At 44.3% G+C, this 22,288-nt stretch overlaps 1 protein-coding gene across 1 annotated transcript; it reads left to right on the plus strand.

Annotated features, from left to right (window-relative positions):
* The first annotated feature begins 359 nt into the window (after positions 1-359).
* On the plus strand, positions 360-18,671 carry LOC118156862 (beta-parvin-like). The gene is made up of 5 exons (XM_035311090.1): positions 360-513; positions 5,282-5,422; positions 6,292-6,407; positions 16,850-16,908; positions 18,608-18,671. The coding sequence occupies exons 1-5, from the start codon at positions 360-362 to the stop codon at positions 18,633-18,635; spliced, it is 498 nt and encodes a 165-aa protein (XP_035166981.1). The 3' UTR covers positions 18,636-18,671.
* Positions 18,672-22,288: the final 3,617 nt, after the last annotated feature.

Here is a 22,288-nt window from a genome sequence, read left to right on the forward strand (position 1 = left end):
GTTCATGGGACTCTAGTTCTCTACTGGCAGGTCTGCTGATTGTGTAAAACAGATGGCAGGAGTTTTTGGACCTGGAGAGCATGTTTGTTAGATACGAGCAAAGGTGATTGCTGTAGAGCTGCTAGTTGCTACTTGCTTTAGCATTGGTGGAATGAAGAGACGTTTTAAAAAGGAAAAATAGAGGGCACTGCAGTTGCCATGTTGCCAGACCTGAATTAAAAACAGAAAAAGCAAAAATATCTTTTTTTTTTTTTTTTTTGTCTGTAACTTGGAAATACATAAATATGGTTACTCTTTCCGTTTACTATTCCTGATTGTTGCATGGAATATATTTATATTCCTGATCACTGCTCAGAGGAATGTACTTCAGTATTTTTTTACACATTTGCCTCCTCTTTCTGTACTTCCAGGTTCTAATTGACTGGATTAATGATGTGCTGGTGGAGGAGAGAATCATTGTCAAACAGCTTGAAGAGGACCTTTATGATGGGCAGGTGCTGCAGAAGCTGCTAGGTGAGTTCACCCAAGAGAAGGTGGCCCCAAAGACTGGAGGGAGTCCAAAATTGATCCCTTCCAAAGCTGCAGACAGCAGGGAGTCTGTGCAGCAACTTAGCATCTCACCAGTGATACAGTTTGTTTCGGTGATAGCTACAGTGTCAGCTTCTCCATCTATTCTTCTCAGGCAGTCTGCTGAAAGGGGTGGAAATTGGGATGATTCTCAGGTAGCTGATTTGTGGACTAAGAATAATCCAGAGAGCTGAAATGTGGCAGAAAAAAGGTGAAGAAATTTTTGTTTACAGTGGGAGACCAAGCAGGAGACATGTGGTCCAAATTTTTTTCTGCACAGTTTGATCCTGAATGCTTTTCGGACTGACAGCTATTCTTGAGGCCATAACTGAATTACTTTTAAGGGAGAAAAAAAAAAAAAAAAAAAAAAAAAAAAGGAAAAAAGAGAATGCATGACACCAGACACATACTTAAAATGTGCTCTTCTATGCAAATAATACATGAGGGGATATACTCAGTTAAGCAACTGTGATTTTGCAACCCCCTTACATCTCTGCAGTCGGTATCTGTGCTTATGCAAGAAGCACAATGGAGAAGAACTTTAATGAAGTTGCATTGATTTATCGGGGTATATTTAGCAAACAAAGAGACTTGAAGCTTCAAGTGCCAATGTAGATCCATACAGTTTCTTGGAAACAGCTAAGTAAGCTGAGAGCTGTCTGCCTATGACATGTTTTCAAGAGTGGGCTGGGTTATGGATATATGTGTCAGAGTGGGGCAAGAGGACTTAGTGTTGCTAATTCCATTGGTGCTAACTGATGCTTCTTACTGAATTTTCTGCATACGCTCCTTTAATAAGGTTTGCAGTGTTTTGGTGAACATAAGCTTTTACAATTGGTTAACGATTTGTGTGCAATTAAAAGTAGCTTGAGGAATAAAGTGACAGTACTTCTAATACTTTTGGGTTAGACTGTAACTGGGACCTTCCAGCCATAGTGTGGTGAGGTGGAGTATTGTTAGTTTAGCTGAGGAGTATTTGTGTGAATGCAAATTAATTCCAGGTCTGGGATAGCATCTGGTGGTTTGTGTCTCTTACAGAGAATTTCCAGTTGAACATTGCTCTGGTACTCTGTAAGAGAAATATTCTGTAGTTCTGTAAAGGCATTCAGAAAAAGGAACTGAAGTCTTAAATTGTTACTTAACTTTCAGTGAATAACCTTGCCAGTCTTAATACCAAGGTGTTGTGGGTTTATGTGACAAGGTTTTGGTAGCAGGAGGACTGCAGGGATGGCTTCTGTGAGAAGAATCCAGCAGCTGCCCTATGTTAAGATAAGTGCCAGTTTCAGCCAGCTCAATAAGGACCCACTGCTGCCCAGAGCTGAGCCAATATGTAATGTTGTTTGTGCCTCTGTGACAGCAGATTTAAAAAAGAAGGGAAACAAACAAACAAACAAAACAAAACAAAACTGCTACGCAGCAGTAACTGGGAGAACAAGGAGTGAGAACCAGCCCTGCAGCCCCCAAGGTGAGTGCAGGAGGTGCCTCAGGCACGCAACAGAAGTTCCCCTACCACCTGTGGAGAGGTCCCTGGTAGAACAGGCTATCCCCCTGCAGCCCTTGGGTCCCAGCAGATCTCCATGATGCAGCCTGTGAAGGAGCCCCCAGTGGAGCAGGTGGATATGCACTGAAGGAGACTGTGGCCCATGGACTGCCCCTGCAGGACCAGGCCCCGGGCCGGAGCTGCAGCCCATGGAGAGGAACCCACAAAGGAGGAGGGGGTCTGGGGGTAGCTGCTGCCCATGGGGGACCCAAGTTGGAGCACTATGCTCCTAATGCCTGAGGTACAGACCTATGTGGGAGCAGTTCTTGAAGAGCTGCTGCTTGTGGGCAGCCCATGCAGGACCAGTTCGGGAAGGATGGCATCCCATGGGGGGGACCCCACATGGAGTAGGGGCAGAGAGTGACCTTGAAGGAGTGGCAGAGATGAAGTGTCTGGGACTGACTGCAGCCCCCATTCCCCTGTGCCACTTTGGGGGGCAGAAGTAGAAGAGGGTGAATGGGGGGAAGGTGTTCTAGTTTTTCTTTGTTTCTCACTTCTCTAGCTTGTTAGTAATAGACAATAAATTTTATTGATTTCCCTATGCTGAGTCCGTTTTGCCCATGATGATATTTGTTAAGTGATTTCTCTGTCATTATCTCAACCCTTGAGCCCTTTGCATCGTATTTTCTCCCCATCCCTTTGTAGAGGGGAACAGCTGTGGTGGGTGAAGCTCGGCTGCCCACCTGAGTAAAATCACCACAGGTGTGCATCTTCTTACTGCTGCTTCTCTGGAAGCTCTTTGAAATAATTGAGGTGAGCTAGCATTGCTCTGAGTCCTTTCTGGGATGCAGGGAGAAGTATTGCAAATGGATTTGCAAATTGGTCTCAGTGGTGAAGATAGTCACTGGTGTGTGATATCAGTCTGACATTAGAGGATAAGAAGAGGGCAAAATTGTACTTCCTGTGCTTACATGCATGTGTTTGGGCAGGTGGTAATTTATTTCATAATAGCCATTTGCTGTTGGGAACATGTTTGTGGAGGCCTTGGTTTCCACCCTCTGACTTGCATATGTGTAGAAAGAGCTTAGATGTCTGTACATACATGGCCATACAGTTGGACTTAGCTTATCTTATAGGAGGAGAGGTGATCATGTACATCTTGCAGGCCTGAGACTTTTGGTTGGACTGACTTTTCCATATTTCCTTACTGTTGGGCATCTGACAGGAGACCAAATACTTCTCCCCTAGCCTGAAGCCATCACAACTCAGCCCGTCTTGTGTTGTCTCAACATGATTTTTTCAGTAGTACCTTGATTTCTTCAGCAAGACTTATATTCCTGAATTTATCTATCTTCATGCTCTCTGAGTGATGCAAGGAGCAGCAAAGCATGCTAGTGGTGCTCCTGGTGCTTGAGGCCTCACAATTAAGTCACCTTTTGTAACTGTTGCACTGTTTTGTAACAAGTCCTTCTACCTACATGAAGGGCTGACAACCTAAGATCATTAACCCTCAAGTAATAGTTACTACTTCTTGTATGTGAGAGATGTTTCAAGAAGATGTGTCTTGATGGGCAGATGAAAGACAACAGCTTGTTAGTGGGCTTACTCTGAAGCTATTTAGAGTAAGAGATTTGCAAGTGTCTGTTAGATCGTGGGGCTGCTTGCTTAGTTAATTTTATCAAGGTACAAGTTGTGCTACCAAGAGAGGCTGGAGTGGCTTGGTGCACATGGCGTCAGGGTAAAGAGAAATAAATTTGGAAGTTCACGTGGGCTGAGAATAGATAGGAACAATAACACATGACCACAAATGAATCTTCTAGGACAGATTATTTAAAAAAATATATATCCAAGATTGTTTAAAATAATACTTAGGTGTTTTGGCAGTCAGCTTAAGAAAGGTCAAAGACATCTTGGCTAAAGATTTTTTTTTTCCCATTAAGATTATTTAGATAATGATAAAAATTTCTTAATGTAGATTGATAGAAACAGTCAAAATGTTGAAAGTACTCATGAATTGATAACTTACAAATCTCTTCTGTTTGGGTTATTAAAATGCTTCTGTTTTTCTGTCATTTTAAAACATACACAGCTATGAAAAATGCTCAGAAGACACACACTCTTGAACTTGAGACCAGAGATATTTTAATTATTGGAATAATATGTTTTGACAACTTAGGAATGTTTCTGAAGCCCATCCCATTTTGTGAAAACTGCTTTGATTAAGTATGTTATTTTCTTTTTTTGTATTAAATATTCGAATACATAGTTGGAATATATTGAATATATATTATATATATAGTATATATTAATATATAGTCCTGATTTCCTAGTCCCAGCAGCACAGTGAGTTTGACTCTCTAGATTGGAAGGAGAAAAGAGATGAGTGGTCTCCATTGCTCTGGCAGCTGGAGAACTCTCAGAACCTTCCTCAGCTTTCTTTCTTTTGTGAGAGGGACATTCAGCTCCTATGTCTTTGGCATGAGGGCCACAGTGGAGAGGAAAAGAAGAATTGGCTTGTCTATGATTTTGGCAACAAATAATTATATTATAGAAACAAAGTTCAAATTGTAGTAATGGCCTTTTACAAAATTTGCTTCTTTAGTTCACTTGTGGAATTAATCAACTATGATGTGACAATGTCATGACATTACCATATTGTACCAGCGTATTTTTCTAAATCGGTTCCAGTAAGTCACTATAAATCTCTGACTCTTGATGAGTTGAAGAGGTACACTTTCCTTTAGCTTCCTTTAGACCTTCAGCTAACCTGAAATAGATCTCACTAAGCTGAGTAAATGTCCACCCAAGCATTTCCTTTTTTTTTTTTCTTTTTTTGTCCTAAATTGACTTCAAATATTAGAAAAATCCATTGAACTAGTGGAAATTCCTTGTGTAAAGAAGGCTATGTTGTGCAACATGTTTTTCAGCAGGGAAAGAAAAGAGGAGGCACAGTAAGTATTGTTATGAACTTGTTGCCTGTCTGAAAATTTTTATATATTTTGACACCTGATTGGTGAGCATGTTCTGCCAGACCTTACCAGTTTTCTGTCACAGGGTTTATTGGAACTGACACACTTTGATGAAAGGTTTGCTTTCACTGGAAAATTACTCTGCTGAAAAAATTCTATCAGAGTGCAGCTCTGATCCCCACTGCTCTGTGGTTGTTACTCCCACCCAGCTCCTTATTTAATCTGATATTGCCTGTTTCTCTTTTGTTGCTTTCATCAAATACAGAAAAATTGGCTGACTGTAAACTGAATGTAGCAGAAGTGACACAATCTGAAATTGGTCAGAAACAAAAGTTGCAGACTGTTCTGGAAGCTGTCCACGATTTACTTCGACCCCACAGCTGGACAATCAAGTGGAACGTTGACTGTAAGCACATAGCTATGCTTTCTGTCTCAGCTTCACAGGCAGAGGAGGGTGTGATCAAGCTATTGCTTGATCATACTCTTTGTGATTTACTATGTTGTTTTTTTTTTTAATTACTTGCATAGAGGGTGTTAACAAACACCCTCTGGATTGTAACATGTACCTTCTTCTGTGATCTTTGTTTAAGGACAGACATACATGGCCGTGGGATAATTGAAGTGCTGTTCCTTTAGGCATGTGCTTTCATTAGAAATTTTTTTTGTTTGCTTCCTGAATTTGAATCCTACAGACATGAGAATTTTTTTACCCATTCAATTACAAGAGGGTGATTTAAGCCTTCAGGCCACCACGGTGGGAGTCAAAAGATGCTACATTCTGTGTAAGGATATTTTTTCTGACAGGCTAAGCAGAAAGTACCCTGTGTTCCAGCTTGGCCTGTTATGATCCAAAAGTGAAAATTAAGTTTGGGAAGTTGGTTCACCTCGGTTGTGGGTGATGTTCATCTCTTACAGCCAGGTAATCTTTTGTTAACACTTTGAACATCTTCTAAAAGCAGAATTCTCCAGTATTCTCCAGTACAATGGAAGGGAAGTGATTGAGTCCACTTGGTTTTATTTCACTGACTAGGGAGGGAGCTGAAGTGTCTGGAATCCTATATTTGTTATGTAGCTTGAAGGGAATTAAATCTAGGCTCTGCTACCTGTCAAATTATTTTGTAAACTTCATTAATTTAGGAAAAGGAGGAAGGAAAAAAGAAGATTGTCTTCACCAAAAACGTTTTTTTTACTTCTTCTACCTTTTTCCCAGAGGTGTTAGTTTAAAATAACACATAAGTATTCTTTTATTTGCTTCCTTTTCCTTGTTCCCTGCAGCAATCCATGGCAAGAATCTGATTTCCATTCTTCACCTTCTGGTAGCTTTGGCAATGCATTTCCGCGCTCCCACTCGACTGCCTGAACATGTGTCTGTACAAGTGGTAGTTGTACGGGTGAGTATAAAGTCATATGAAAATTTGATCAAAACAATCACTCTAATTTAATGCTACCAGGTTGCTCCTATCTGCTCCTGACTTATTTAGAATATGATTGTCCTAGTTGTTCAGTGAGTCCCAGTCCTGGGGATGCATTTTGTGTACTTAATTGTGATTCCAAGAACATCATATCTCTCATATGCTTAGGACCTCCTTTTTAGGACATGAGGAAGTGGCCTCAGGTTGTGCCAGGGCAGGTATATTCTGGATATCAGAAAGAATTTCTTCATGGAAAGGGCATTGGAACAGGCTGCCCAGGGAAGTGGTGGAGTCCCCATCCCTGGTGGTATTTAAAAGAAATGTGATTGTGGTACTTAGCGAAATGGTTTAGAGATGGACTTGGTAGTGTTAGGTGGCGGTTGGACTTGATTTTGAAGGTCTTTTCCAACCTAAATGATTGTGATTTTCTAATGCAATATGAAGCCAAAATCATGTAATGGGATTTTGTATAAAATAGTTGTGTCTGTAACTTCTGGCACTTTAGAAAATGGTTTTGCCTTTTTTTTTTTTTTTTTTTTTTTTTTTTTTAAAGAAACCATTGACACAAGTAACACAGAAAGGATTTTCAGCACATAGAATCTCCTCAGTCTGGGAAGCCTATTACTGGTGTTGTTTTTCCCCAGTAACTTACTATTCAGACTTAGACGTGTTGTTTTCCTTGGCATAGTAACAGAGTTTCATCATTTTTTGCACAGCCTTGTGTTTTTGTTAGCTTTTCTTAAATATGGAGAATAGATCTGACCTGAGGAACCTTGACTTCTTCCCTCCTGCCCTAGATAATGCTATAGTTCTTCCTTTCCCTGCATGGTGTTGACCATTTCCTTTCAGTGTACAAAGACTCTGCTTTCAGAGCATACTTACTATTGCTTTTTATCTTGCCTTCTATCCCAGCTGAAGCTGGGTGGTACTATCTGCAGCATGTGAACCCATTTTTTCTGAGCAGCTGTTGGAACACCAGACAGATCTGTTGCAGCTGGCTACTCTTTCTGATCATGCCATGACTGTTTGCTGTGGTGCTCGGCACTGTTGTTGCGAGGCAGGCTCAGCTTCTGGCAAAAGGCGGTAGAAATGCCTTCTGTATGTGCCAGTTGCTGTTAGAGCTGTCAAGCTGTAGTAGGATTCCTTTAACAAATCAAGAAGATAAAGTAATATTGGACTCTATTTTGCAAATGTAGATCCTCTTACAAGATGCAATTGCATTGTAGTTGGTTAGGCAAGCCCCATTTTGCTTTAAGTTTAAATAATGGCATTTTCCAGGCTGCATGCCTGAATGCTCTAGAGGTACAATGTATGATGTAAGTTGGTAATTGACAGATATTCCCTAGCTCACAGTAAATGTTATGCATTCTCTTTAATAGAGGATTTTAAGCTGCTTTCAAGCTCCTGTAGTTCTCTCATTTTAGGAAAGGTGAATTAGTTATAAAGTAACATGAATGTAAATAGAAGACTTTTATTTTTCTTATTTTCTTGACTACCTTAGAAAAGTAAGGAGAAAATACAAATACAAGGTGACAGTCTTCTGTCACCCTGATGCCTGAAATTTCCTTCTGCCCTGTACAGTAAAGCGTGTTTTGTAGCTGCAGTGTGTGAGGGGGAAAAAATAAAAAATAAAAAAATAAACACTTAGGTAAAGAGGGAAAGCTTCCCTTTCCTCATCCTTATTTCACAGCTTCAGGATCCTCCATCTCTGTAGTGTAGGCAAGTCTGTGGAGAACGTATTTTCACATCCTTTCCTGTTATATATAGTGTTATGTATATATATGGGATATAGAGAGGACACCTACAGAGAGAATTTTATTCCCTGGGCCCTCTGAGACTGAAGATAAGACAGGGCTGAGATGAAGATGGAATGAAATGAATGCTGACAGGAGCTAGGGGAAGGAAGGAAGGAAGGAAGGAAGAAACTCCCGTGTTATTTACAAGGAGGGTTAATTTAAGCTTGAGAGCTGTAAACTCTCGCCCTTGGACCTAGAGCCTTGAGTCCTGGGGATGGTTATGGCAACTGCTGGTTCTGAGCTTACCATACTTGGGCCTGTGTACTAGGAGACTTGTTACATTGCTAGGCTTCAGTTTGTTTATTTAAGTGGAAAGCAAAACACAGCATACACTGAAACATGTTCCTTCTGCAGTGTTCCTGCAGAAGGCAATTATTTTGGCCATAGAGTTTGGTAAATTGAATTTTTGTAGTTCAGCATTCATAATCTAGTCTAAAAATGCATGCTGGTTTAGTAACACAAATCTCTTTAAATGGATTTTATTTAGTCTTTGTTACACTGACAAATAGAAAAATGTTAATGAGGTTAGCATTATTCCCAATCCAAGTAAGAATACTATTATTAAGAAGATAATTATTATAATTATCAATTTAATTGTTAAATGATCTCTTTTTACAGATCCCAGTCGTTGTTAGGATTCTGTCAAACTAGATCACAATTAATTTAAGATGGCTGCTCAGAGAGGTTTTGGGTAGATGCCTCTTCTTGCCTGCATATGCATTTAAGGGGATCAATCAATAGTTTTTAGAGAGACTTTTTTGTTTTCTTTGCAATATTGGCCCTGGAGCAACAAAACCTTGAAAGATATGGGAGTATTGTGCAAGACTTATGGGAGTATTGTGCAAAACTTATACTGAAGTTTTCAAAACTAGATAAGTCTCACTTTAATGGGTGTCCTTGGCACTTAGAATTAACATTATCAGTTTATCTGAGCTGTTCGCACGTTGTACAGATGTGCGAAGTGCTTCTTGCCCAAAAGGGCTGTGTTTACACTGTGAAAATAACTGTCATACTGGCTTAGCAAGTTAGTGCTTAATGAAGCTGTGTACGTTTTCATAGCCCATCCAAGAGCAATGCCAAACACCTTTTTAGCTTGCAGAAGTGTGGGCTTTCTCTTCTCTAATTTTTAGTGACCTGGTCCACAAAATGAAATAGTATTATGATAGCACCGTGCTACATGAGAAGTATTTATCAAGATCTCCACAGACTGGTAGTGATTCTGCCTTCCCTTGAATTCTACCCTTTTGAGTCTTGAGGTGACAGACTGAGACTTTCCTCAGCTGCTGTTATGAGAAAGATATGTAGCTGGATCTTTATCTGTCAAATAATACACTGTCTTCTTTTGGTCCTGCACTGTGTAGTTTGTTTAGAAAATCCACAATTGTTTTGGAGAGGACTTTCCATTTTACTTTCCCTGGCAGGAAGAACCTTTATCTATGTATCAGTTTACCTACTGTATTACCCAAAACAGTAACAAGATTAACCCAGCATAAAAACACCACATTGTTTTATAATGGGCACCATGAGGTAGCCCCTCTCAAGAGTGAAGCTCCTGAAACCAAGTTACTTTCAAACCTGTTTTGAAATCAACCCCCAGATTTGTTGGCTTTTTTTTTTTATTATTATTTTTTAATTATTGTTAGTTTGTTTGGTGTTGGCTGTTGTTGTTGAGTGAAATAGAAAGTGTGAGAATGGCAATAGAAGTCCGAGTTATATCTGAAGTGTCCTAGCAGAGCAAGGGTTTAGGTGAGTCTTTTACTTAAGATACTGTTGACAGCTGCTTCAAGTGTTGAGTTATGAATCTAAGACAGTACATGTTTTAATTCTGGTATCAATGAGCATTTTCCTGTTCTAGCCCTCCTCAGTGAGGGCAGGAATGGTTGAAACTTTGTGATTTCAGTGTGTGGCTCCAGTGAGAACTGAAAATCCTGTGATTTTTCTTCCAGCTGACTTGTCCTTCTGATAACTGAAACATGAACTTGTATGATGAAGGAATACTATAATTCAGGAAAGCAAAAATGTTCTCAGGAATAAGTGTAAAAATTGTTTGTAAGGCTCTTTGTTGGTTATTTTTGCAAGGCTCAGTAATTGCTTTCTTCTGCACTTAGCTTTCCTCTTCCCCATTTTAAAAAATTGCAGCATGTCCCATCTTGGTGCTGCTGGGAGATCTGAGGTATTTTTGCAGTAATTCCCTTGTAGTCTGAGTTGCAGACTGAAAGGTCAGACGCAAGGCGGCATGAAGAATAAATATGTCTGGTGGCGCTTATGCAAAGAATCCAACTTTTATCAAAGGATGACATTTGTTTTTGGATTGCAAGGCCACGGGACCTAGGCTCATGTGAGCAGCATGCTCAGCTGCCTCTGAGAGAGGTGCATAGAAGCACTGCCATTTCCACCCACTGGGGAATCAGTGTGGGTGTCCATTTCTCTTTCTTGTCAGCTGCTTGGAGGCATTACCCACTGGTCACCAGTCACTGAGCTTTTGTTCACAGGGCTTAACATCTTCTCCCTGAGGTACAGGGTGACTGGAAAGTCCAGAAACTGATGCAAGTACAGCAGAGACTTGGTGGGATGCAATAAAGACAACATTGTTCCATTTGCAAGAAAGCATTGTCCTGTCAGACACTTCCTCATTTTCCCATCCATGCTGTCATCCTAGCTTGTTTTACCAAACTTTCTGGCGCTGTCCCCCTGGCTCCTGCAGGGGAGCAGTTAGGTGTATTTGTGATATGAGAGTAAGGCAATGAGAAGACATGGCCAGCGGGCTGGATTCAGCACAAGGCCTGGTTCAAGTGGGAAGCTGCCACAGCACAGCAGTGGGAGACAGTGGCTCCCACCCTGCTTTCAGCCAGGCTCCCTGAGTGGCTTGAGAAAGCAGCACCGCCTTATTCTGTTGAATAGGGAGTGGAAGGGAAGGAATTCTTGTTACTGTTTTTTGTTTGTTTGTTTGTTTTAATTTCAGTTTGTATGTCTTAGATTGCTTGTGGGGAAGGATGTGCTTCTCTTCAAAGCTGTACTCCGTAATAAGTTCTTGTTTGGGGTTCAGCTGGTGAAAATTATTGAGATGGCATATGTATAAAGGGCTTGTGCCTGGGGGTGGTCATTTCCCTGCTTACCAGAGCTAGCAGCTTTCTTTATTAACTGTGTTGTCAGTTATTCTGACAGGATACAGTTCTTAGATGCCTGCTGACATTTGAGTTCTTGTTGTCAGCTTTTTCAGCATAAAGAAGGCAGGGAAGGAATTCCGCCTTTCAGACATAAAGCTGTGTCCCATAATTTTAAAAGGGTCCTACAGACTCAGTGGAAAGAGGTGCTGAGAAGGTTTTGTGAAATAGGTAAAAACACTTCCAGCCTCCAAGAGATATGTACCATATTTGCTGAGGCGATCGGCTCCGGGGCAGACGTGTTCTGCAGCGGAGCAGGGGACCGAGGCGGGCAGGGCTTTTTGTCCGGCATCGAGGCCACTCGGGGGAGCCGCCGGGACCCGGCTGTCCTCGCGAGGGAGGCTGACGAGGCGAGGGCGGAGCCAGCAGCGCCCCCTCCCAGGCTGTTTAAAAGCTGCCCCTAGGGAGCGCGAGCGACCAGGAGCGCGGCGACCAGGACGGGCAAACAGGGCGTGGCACGTCGAAGGGCGTGGCAGTTTGCGCGGGCAGGGCGCGCGGGGGGCTCATCGTCGCTCTTTTGCAGCTGCCTCTCCCTTCGGTGCTTGTAACCTGCTTGCGTAGAACCTGACCATGGTATCGACCAGGCAGAAAACCGTGGCCTCCGCATCTCGTGAGGCATCTCCAGCCACGGTCACCAGTGTGGCTACTCAGACGGAGGGCTCGGGGAAACACGCAGCCGTCCAGGTCCTAGGCTGCAGAGTGTGCCCCAGCCTTCTGTCGGTCTCTGACAGCAGTGGTGGGTATGCCTGTGGGAGGTGTGCCCAGGTTGAAGAACTGCTCAGCCAGGTAGCGGAGCTCCGGGAGGAGGTGAACAGGCTCAGGAGCATCAGGGAATCAGAGAGGGAAATTGACTGGTGGAGGTGCGCTCTACCCTCTCTGAGGCAGGCTCACGAGACTGCCACGGCACAGGCGTCTCCTGTTATGCAGAAGACGGAGGTTCGCTCCTCCAGCCAGGCAGCGGGAGGAGACCTAGATCAAGGGGGGGAATGGAGGCAGGTGCCTATTCGGGGTGGTAGGTGAGCCCTCTCTCTGCCCACCTCACCTTCTCATCTACCCTTAAATAATCGATATGAAGGACTAGAGCAAGACAATCTAAATGACAAAGTAGACAAACACCCGTCCCAGTTGGAGGGGGCGCCTAAGACAATGCGACCTACATGTCGCATTGCCACATCATCCTTCAAAAAAGAAAGAAGGGCTATTGTTATGGGGGGCTCCCTCCTGAAAGGGACAGAGGGACCGATATGCCGACCGGACCCAACCCGCAGAGAAGTCTGTTGCCTCCCTGGGGCTCGGGTGAGAGACTTTGCCATGAAAGTCAAGCGCCTGGTACGGCCCACTGACTACTACCCGCTACTGGTCTTTCAGGCTGGTAGCGATGAAGTAGCAACGAGAAGTCTGAAGGCGATCAAAAGAGACTTTAGGGATTTGGGGCGACTACTTAGAGGATCAGGGGCGCAGGTGGTGTTTGCCTCTGTCCTTCCGATAGGGGGGATCGAAGCTGAAAGACGTACTGTTCACATAAACTCGTGGCTTCGAGACTGGTGTGACCGGCAGAACTTTGGTTTCTTTGATCATGGGAAGGTCTATGCTACACTGGGCCTGATGGCACCGGATGGGATGCGCCTCTCTCGGAGAGGGGTAAGGATCTTAGGTCAGGAGTTGGCAGGGCTGATAGATAGGGCTTTAAACTAGAGTCGAAGGGGGAAGGGGCTAAAACCAGGCGAGCCGGTGAAGACCTAAGGGATGGTACGCTAGAATCAGAGGGGCTGTGTGCCAGTGGGGTCCTTTGGTCAGATCCGCAAGGTGCTGAGTGTAAGGAGACGCACCTGAAGTGCTTTTACACAAACGCACGCAGTATGAGGAATAAAATAGATGAGCTAGAAGTCCTGGCCCAGTCCCGCAACTACGACATCATTGGCATAAGCGAAACCTGGTGGGATGAGTCCTGTGACTGGGGTGTTGCGATAGATGGTTACAGGCTCTTCAGGAGGGACAGGCAGGGTAGGCGAGGTGGTGGGGTGGCGATGTATGTGAAGCAGGGGCTGGACTGTGTGGAACTTCAGGTTGGCGATGGCAAAGTTGAGAGCCTCTGGGTAAGGATCAAGGGACGAACGAATAAAGGGGATGTAGTTGTGGGAGTCTATTACAGACCGCCTGGCCAGGATGATAGCGCCGATAAATTATTCTTTACAGAACTAAGAGAGGCCTCGAGATTAACTCCCCTTGTCCTTATGGGGGACTTCAACTTGCCGGACGTTAACTGGGAGTGCCACACAGCTGACACGAGCAAGTCCAGGAGGTTCATGAAGCACCTAGATGATAACTTCTTGGTACAGGTGCTAACGGAGCCAACTAGGAAAGGTGCCCTCCTAGACCTGTTGCTAGAAAACAGAGAGGGTCTGGTGGGAGATGTGGTGATTGGTGGCCGCCTCGGTCATAGCGACCATGAAGTGGTTGAGTTCAACATTTATGGTGACAGAAGGAAAAGCGCCACCAAAACCTCATCCCTAGATATGGGGAAAGCGGACTTCAGGCTGCTCAGGGAACTAGTCAGTAAGGTCCCCTGGGAAACTGCTCTTGAAGGCCTCGATGTCCACCAGTGCTGGTCACTCTTTAAGCGATGCCTCCTAGAAGCACAAGATAAGGCAATTCCAAAATATCGCAAGTCAGGCAGGCGGGGCAGGAAGCCGGCGTGGCTGACCAGGAACATTCTAATGGAGATTAGGCGGAAACAGAGAGTGTTTCGCTACTGGAAGGAGGGCCAGGCGTCATGGAAAGAATACAGGGATGCTGTTCGTGTTTGTAGGGAGAAAGTTCGAGTGGCCAAAGCACAGCTAGAGTTGAAGCTGGCTGTGTCTGTGAGAGAAAATAAAAAGGGTTTTTTTAGATATGTAAATGGAAAAAGGAGAACTAAAGAAAACATAGGGCCGCTCCTTGATAGGGAAGGTCTCCTCACAGACGATGACGTAGGCAAAGCAGAGACGCTTAACGCCTTCTTTGCCTCTGTCTTCAATGCCGATGATGGGCTTCGGGACCCAGGGTGCCCTGAGCTGGAGGACCGGGACGGTGGGGATGACAAACTCCCAACTGACCCTGAACGTGTGCGGGATTTGCTACTCCACCTGGATCCCTACAAGTCCATGGGTCCGGATGGGATTCATCCCCGGGTGCTGAAAGAGCTGGCGGATGTCATCGCGGAACCTCTATCAATTATTTTTCAACGATCCTGGGAATTTGGAGAGGTCCCAGTAGACTGGAAGCTGGCAAATGTTGTGCCAATTTTCAAGAAGGGTCAGAAAGAAGACCCTAGCAATTACAGGCCTGTCAGTCTCACGTCAGTGCCTGGTAAAATCATGGAGAAGTTGGTTCTCGGACTTATTGAGGCGCACCTGGGGGACAAAGCAGTCATTGGTCCCAGCCAGCATGGGTTTGTGAAGGGTAGGTCCTGCCTAACTAACCTGATTTCCTTTTATGATAAGATCACCCGTATGGTGGACCAAGGGAAACCAGCTGATGTGATTTTTTTGGACTTCAGCAAGGCTTTTGACACGGTTTCCCATAGGATCCTACTGGACAAAATGTCCACCATACAGCTAAATAAAAACATCATACGATGGGTGAGCAATTGGCTAACGGGCAGGGCCCAAAGGGTTATGGTAAATGGAGCTGCGTCAGGCTGGCGGGCGGTCACCAGTGGGGTCCCTCAAGGCTCCATTTTAGGGCCGGTACTTTTCAATATTTTTATAAATGATCTGGATGTAGGAATAGAGGGTATTTTGAGCAAGTTTGCTGATGACACCAAACTTGGAGGAGTTGTGGACTCAAATGAGGGCGTAAAGGCCTTGCAGAGGGATCTGGACAGGTTGGAGAGCTGGGCGATCACCAACCGCATGAAGTTCAATAAGAGCAAGTGCCGGGTCCTGCACCTGGGACGGGGAAACCCTGGCTGCATGTACAGACTGGGCGATGAGACGCTGGAGAGCAGCCTAGAAGAGAGGGATCTGGGGGTCGTGGTAGACAGCAAGTTGAATATGAGCCAGCAGTGTGCCCTGGCAGCCAGGAGGGCCAATCGTATCCTGGGGTGCATCAAGAACGGCATCGCTAGTAGGTCAAGGGAGGTGATTGTCCTGCTCTACTCTGCGCTGGTGCGGCCTCACCTCGAGTACTGTGTGCAGTTCTGGGCACCACAGTATAAAAAGGACATGAAACTGTTGGAGAGTGTCCAGAGGAGGGCTACGAAGATGGTGAAAGGCCTGGAGGGGAAGACGTACGAGGAACGGCTGAGGTCACTGGGCCTGTTCAGCCTGGAGAAGAGGAGGCTGAGGGGAGACCTCATCGCAGTCTACAACTTCCTCGTAAGGGGTTGTCAAGAGGCAGGAGACCTTTTCTCCATTAACACCAGTGACAGGACCCGCGGGAACGGGGTTAAGCTGAGGCAGGGGAAATTTAGGCTGGACGTCAGGAGGGGGTTCTTCACAGAGAGGGTGGTTGCACACTGGAACAGGCTCCCCAGGGAAGTGGTCACTGCACCGAGCCTGTCTGAATTTAAGAAGAGATTGGACTGTGCACTTAGTCACATGGTCTGAACTTTTGGGTAGACCTGTGCGGTGTCAAGAGTTGGACTTGATGATCCTTAAGGGTCCCTTCCAACTCAGGATATTCTATGATTCTATGATTCTATGTGTCCAAAACTCCGGAGAGACTCAAAACCATTTGAGTTCCCTCGTATCAGGGGGCTGTGTCTTACCATGGAGGAAGCTGCTTTGAAACTGGGTCTCACCACATGCTAACTCTGTTGGGTTGTAGAATTTTTGCTCATGCAGAAAGCTATCCCAAGGAAACAAAATCCAGTAACAGGGGAATGCTATCTATCGTAAAATCACTTGTCCGGTCAGTCTTTTTGTGTTCCTTGTGTTTCCATGATGGCTCCTGACAGGAGTGTGACTGGTGGCCTCAGTAGCATGCCTGCTCTAGGAGAGCCCCCTTAGTGCACTGAGAGCTTTGCCAGCACATCAAGGCCCTGACATGGGGGCAGCAGTTACTTCAGCCCCAGACCTCTCCTGAGAGCCAGGCTGCTGGTTGTGTCAAATTCTTGGTTGACATTGACACAAACAAGTATCCTTGGGGACTTCAAGATGGGGCTGACATACTCTCTCTAATTTGTGTTCCAGGCATGATGTTGCCTCTGGTCTCAGAAAGGAGAATTGTTAATGAGTTTATTGGCTGCAAATATATACACATTTCCCAAATACTCATTTGGCTGTCAGCCTGATAAATACCACTGTTGTAGGAGTGAACCCTCCCATGTCAGCTGTTTCACCTCTGTCCCTACAAAACTTAATCTTAGCAAACATATTTTACTCAGTTTTCTCCCCCAGAATTCTGAAAGATGATGAATGCAGTTCATCTTCTTCTGTACTAATGCAGTCTCTGTTTCTAACTCCATCATCATTTCCAGAAACGCGAAGGCCTTCTTCAGACAACTCATGTTACAGAGGAGCTGACGACTACGACAGAGTAAGCACAAAATGCTGTCGTTTCAAAGCGTGTTTCTGTGGTGCATGTTGTGAATTTCCTTACAAAAACAAAATGGAGGCATAATCTGCATCATCTCCCCCTGCTCCTGCTAAATTAACAAAATCCCTTAATGTGTTGCTAAGAAGCAACACATTATAAATAACCATATAAAAATAACTTTGTCACTAGAAATACGTTCCAAAGGACAGAAGTATCTTCTTGATGTTCTTGTGTCACAAAAGCTTTTAACTGGATGTTTCATTGACAGTGATCCTTGTGGGCCTTTTTTCCTGCTTTCTGCAGGTCACCATTTGTAACTCATTTCTGCCTGGTGCTGTTGCCTCTCTTAAATAAAGGGCTGTTGTAGATAATTTGAGGACAGATGAGTTTGACAAAAGGCAATAACTCTCAAAACTGAAATGATACTCTAATGAAGTTATAAGGAGAGATGAGATTGCTATTTTCATGTAGTACCTGAGGACTAGAGTTCAACAAAAATAAATAAACAAAACTCTTCACTCTCCAGATTTTGCAATGGGTTTACTTTGCTTTATATTTTTACAATTCTTTTTATAATGAAAAGGCAAGACATACACTTTGGCTGCAAAGCTGAGACTCCCCTTCATGTGGCCTGAAGGCAACTTATCTCACAGAGGCTTACATGAGCCCTCCTTCAGTGTATCAGTGTATTGACTCCCTGTAGAGTTGGCTCAGTTTTCTGACTTTGAAGATTAATGAAGTACCGTGTGGCTTGCTCAGTGGAGAAGTTCTTTCAGATGGAAACATTCAAAAATGAGATCATAATATCTATGTGTGGACATTAAAGTTCCATAGTGTTTTTTGTAGGATCTAAGTTCTGCCTCTGTATTGTGGGCCAAAATTCTTCCCTTCTCTCCTATGCTCTTAACAGTATAGTTTGCTCATCCTCTTCTCCTGATGTGGTTTGAGAGATGTGATCTGTGAAGCGGGGCTTGGACATTTCTTAGCAAGAAAGATGTTTACATATATTCCTGTGTGTTTATGCATGTGTTTTATTATGAATGTGTTACTTAATATTATAGAAAAGGAGGTTACTGTTTAATGTGTTGCATACCTGCATAGGTACAGAAAATGCAGTCATCAGCAGAAAGCAGCATTCATTGAATACTTTTAAAATTCCTCTGTGCAAACTGGGGCCTGATTCCTAGCTGATAAACATCTGCATATGCCTGGTGATATCACTGGACTGTGTATATAATTCATATGTGGCAGTATTATTTACATTATATTAATATACAATAGACGTTTTATTTCTTCAGATAAAACAGATTAAAGTGAGATAGGTAGTCTTGCTCTTTCTGAGCTGTGTGGTTTAGCTAGTGTGGTTTCTGCTGATCCTGTATGTGGAAACTGTCCACAGAAATATATGTATTCGTTCACTCTTCCTCATAAAAATAGTTAAACATAAAAAAATCACAATTCTGTATAAAACATAAGTATGCATTTCTGTTCCTTTAAAATGCATCTCCCTGACATCACTGGTGATCTGCTGAGGACATTCCTGCAGCACATTGAGTCTGGTCTGCAACATGCTCAGCCTCCTGATATGGGAGGAGTGGTTAGCCCTCCGCCGTCTTGCAGGAAAAGGCCCATTAAGCCCATGGTCTTGTCTTTTCAAAGTGATTATTCATGAACTAACTTTGAATACTCTGACTTGCAGGATAATGATGGGAAGATTTGGTAAGTAACAAAGTTGACTGATTTTATTTATTTATGTCGGGCAGAGAATGGACAATGGATTAAGCAATTGCACAGGGTTGGAGTGTATTGTGGGGGCAGGTTTTCTTACTCCACACAAACGTGCAGCATAATGGGCAGAACCAGATCATCCAGCATGCTGCTTTTGCTCTTTAGACTCATCTCTGTTGGTCTGTTTTCATTCATGTGGAACAAGTAGCAAAAATGCTACACAGGGCAGTATTTCCTAGTACCATTGTTAATGGCTTTCAAGCAAAAATCTTTGCAATCCTCAGCAGTAAGTTACAACTTCTTTGGAATGTGACCATTTAATTTATATATAAGCGAACATGTGAAAATTACTTAAGCAAAAGTACATTGTATGAGGTCTAAGAAAGCTCTTTTTATCTGTCTGTCTACTTTCAGTGACCAGTCCTAATCTCTTTGCAAGGAGTACTGTCTTCTCTCCGATATGTGCACCAAAATTTAGGGATTTTACTTGCCATAAATCTGGTCATCTGAACAAAAATTGTTTAGCGGTGCTTCCGAGAGACTTCTCTTCTTCTGTTTATTAGCAGCGGTAAATCCCTTACTATTCACTGGAAAGATCTGGACTTCTCTGAGGGACTGCATGTGACGATGAACAGGTCATTTAGTTTCTCAGTTTCCCAGTCAAAATCTGTGAACACTACCATTTTCCTGCCTTGTAGAATATCTACATTAATATGTAATTAGGTACCTGGAAAATAAGTAATGGGAGGGGGCTAAAAAACATATCTTTAGATACCAAAGGAACTAGGATAATAAATATACTTATTTAGCAGCAGAGTACTATTAAAATCTACACTAATGAAACGTGGTGGGACCACTCCCATGACTGGAGTGCTGCAATGACTGGCTATAGGCTCTTCAGAAGGGACAGGCAGCACAGAAGGGGTGGTGGTGTGGCTCTCTTAGAGTGTTTCGATGTTGTGGAACTTGAGACTGAGACTGGAAATTATATGGTTGAGTCCCTATGGGTTAGGATCAGTGGGAAGGCCAACATGGCAAGTGTCCTGGTGGGGGTCTGTTATAGACCACCAAACCAGGATGAGGAGATGGATGAGGAATTCTAGAGGCAGCTGGCAAAAGTTGCAAAATTGTCAGCTCTTGTCCTTGTGGGGGACTTCAACTTCCCTGGAGATGCAATACAGCCCAGAGAAAGCAGTCTAGGAGGTTTCTGGAGGGCGTGGCAGATAGTTTCCTGATGCAGCTGGTTAGTGAGCCTACCAGGGGAGGTGCCCCACTGGACCTTCTGTTCACAAACAAAGAAGGACTGCTGGGAGATGTGGTGGTTGGGAGCTGTCTTGGGCAGAGTGACCACAAAATGGTAGAGTTCTCTATTCTTGGCAAAGTCAGGAGGGGGACCAGTAAAACTGCTGTCTTGGACTTCTGGAGGGCAGACTTTGAGCTGTTCAGGACTCTGGTTGGCAGAGTCCCTTGGGAGGCAGTCCTGAAGGACAGAGGAGTCCAGGAAGGCTGGGCACTCCTCAAGAAGGAAATCTTAATGGCTCAGGAGCAGTCTGTCCCCATGTGCCCAAAGACAAGCCAGCATGGAAGAAGACTGGCCTGGCTGAACAGAGAATTGTGACTAGAGCTTAGGAAAAAAAAAGAGGGTTTATGATCTTTGGAAAAGAGGACAGGCCACTCAGAAGGATTATAAGGATGTTGTAAGGATGCGTAGGGACAAAATTAGAAAGGCCAAAGCTCATCTGGAGCTCAATCTGGCTATTACTGTTCAAGATAACAGAAAATGTTTTTATAAATACATTAAAACAAAATGGAGGACTAAGGAGAATCTCCATGCTGTACTGGGTCTGGCTGGGATGTTAACTTTCCCTGCAGCAGCCCATACAGTGCTGCGCTCTGCACTACAACTAGAACTGCAGTGGTAACACACCAGTGTTGTGTCTGCTGCTGAGAAGTGCTGGCACAGCATCAGGACTTTCTCCTGGGGGGTGGGCAAACCAGTGAGAAAGAAACATCACCAGGGCAGCTGACCTAAACCAACCAAAGGGATATTCCATACCATATGATGTCACACTCAGCAATAAATGGTGGAAAAGGGAAGAAGAGGGGAGGGGTGGGCTCTCGTTGTGAAAACGACTGTCCTCCTCCCAAACACCAGCTACGTGTGTTGAGGCCCTGCTTCAAGGACGTGGTCAAGCATCACTCATTTGTGGGAAGTAGAGAGTAATTTCTTTCCTCTGCACTTCCACATAGCCTTTACTTGTTTTGTTTTGTTATTCCCTTTCCCCCTCCCTCTTCCCCTTTTCCTTTTTTCCCGTTAGTTGATTTAATTAATAATAATTAATTAATAATAATATTTCATTTTTTTTCCCTTTAATTAAATTATCCTTATTTCAACCCATGAGTTGTTCTTTCCTTTACTTCTTCCCCTCCTCATCTGAGGAGGGGGAGTGAGAGAGTGGTTGTGGTGTTCAGCTGCCTAGCATGGTAAAACCACCACAGATACAGGGGGAAACTTTGTGACGAGAGATGAGGGAAAGGCTGAGGTGCTTAATGCCTTCTTTGCCTCAGTCTTTAGCAGCAAGAGCAGTTGTTCTCTAGATACCCAGTACCCTGAGCTGGTGGAAAGGTATGGGGAGCAGAATGTGGCCCTCACAATCCACAAGGAAATGGTTGGCTACCTGCTACAGCACTTAGATGTACGCAAGTCGATGGGGCCAGACAGGATCCACCAGAGGGTACTCAGAACTGGCAGAAGAACTGGCCGAGTCACTTTCCATCATTTATCAGCAGTCCTGGCTATCAGGGGAGGTCCCAGCTGACTGGTAGATAGCAAACGTGACACCCATCTCACCCAGCTACAAGAAGGGCTGGAAGGTAGACCTGGGAAACTATAGGCCTATTAGTTTGACCTCAGTGTCAGGGAAGCTCATGGAACAGATTATCTTGAGTGTCATCATGCGGCACTTGCAGGGCAACCAGGTGATCAGGCCCAGTCAGTATGGGTTTATGAAAGGCAGGTCCTGCTTGACAAACCTGATCTCCTTCTATGACAAAGTGGCACACAAAGTGGATGAGGGAGAGGTTGTGGATGTGGTCTACCTTGACTTCAGTAAAGCTTTTGACACCGTTTCCCACAGCATTCTCCCCAAGAAACTGGCTGCTCTTGGCTTGGACTGGCATACACTTTGTTGGGTTAGAAACTGGCTGGGTAGCTGGGCCCAAAGAGTCATGGTGAATGGAGTTAAATCGAGTTGGAGGGCGGTCACTAGCGGAGTCTCCCAGTGCTCAGTACTAGGGCCAGTTCTCTTTAATACCTTTATTGATGATCTGGATGAGGGGATTGCACCCTCAGTAAGTTTGCAGATGACAATCTGCCGATCTGCTCGAGGGTAAGAAGGCTCTGCAGGAGGATCTGGATAGGCTGGACCGATGGGCTGAGGCCAACTATATGAAGTTCAACAAGGCCAGGTCCTGCACCTGGGGCACAACAACCCCAAGCAGCACTACAGGCTGGGAGATGAGTGGTTAGAAAGCTGCCTGGCAGAGAAGGACCTGGGAGTATTGGTTGATAGTCAGATGAATATGAGCCAGCAGTGTGCTCAGATGGCCAAGAAGGCCAAGAGCATCCTGGCCTGTATAAGAAACAGTGTGG

The sequence above is a fragment of the Oxyura jamaicensis genome, assembly GCF_011077185.1.
Source record: "Oxyura jamaicensis isolate SHBP4307 breed ruddy duck chromosome 1 unlocalized genomic scaffold, BPBGC_Ojam_1.0 oxy1_random_OJ87290, whole genome shotgun sequence".
Classification (NCBI taxonomy): Eukaryota; Metazoa; Chordata; class Aves; order Anseriformes; family Anatidae; genus Oxyura; species Oxyura jamaicensis.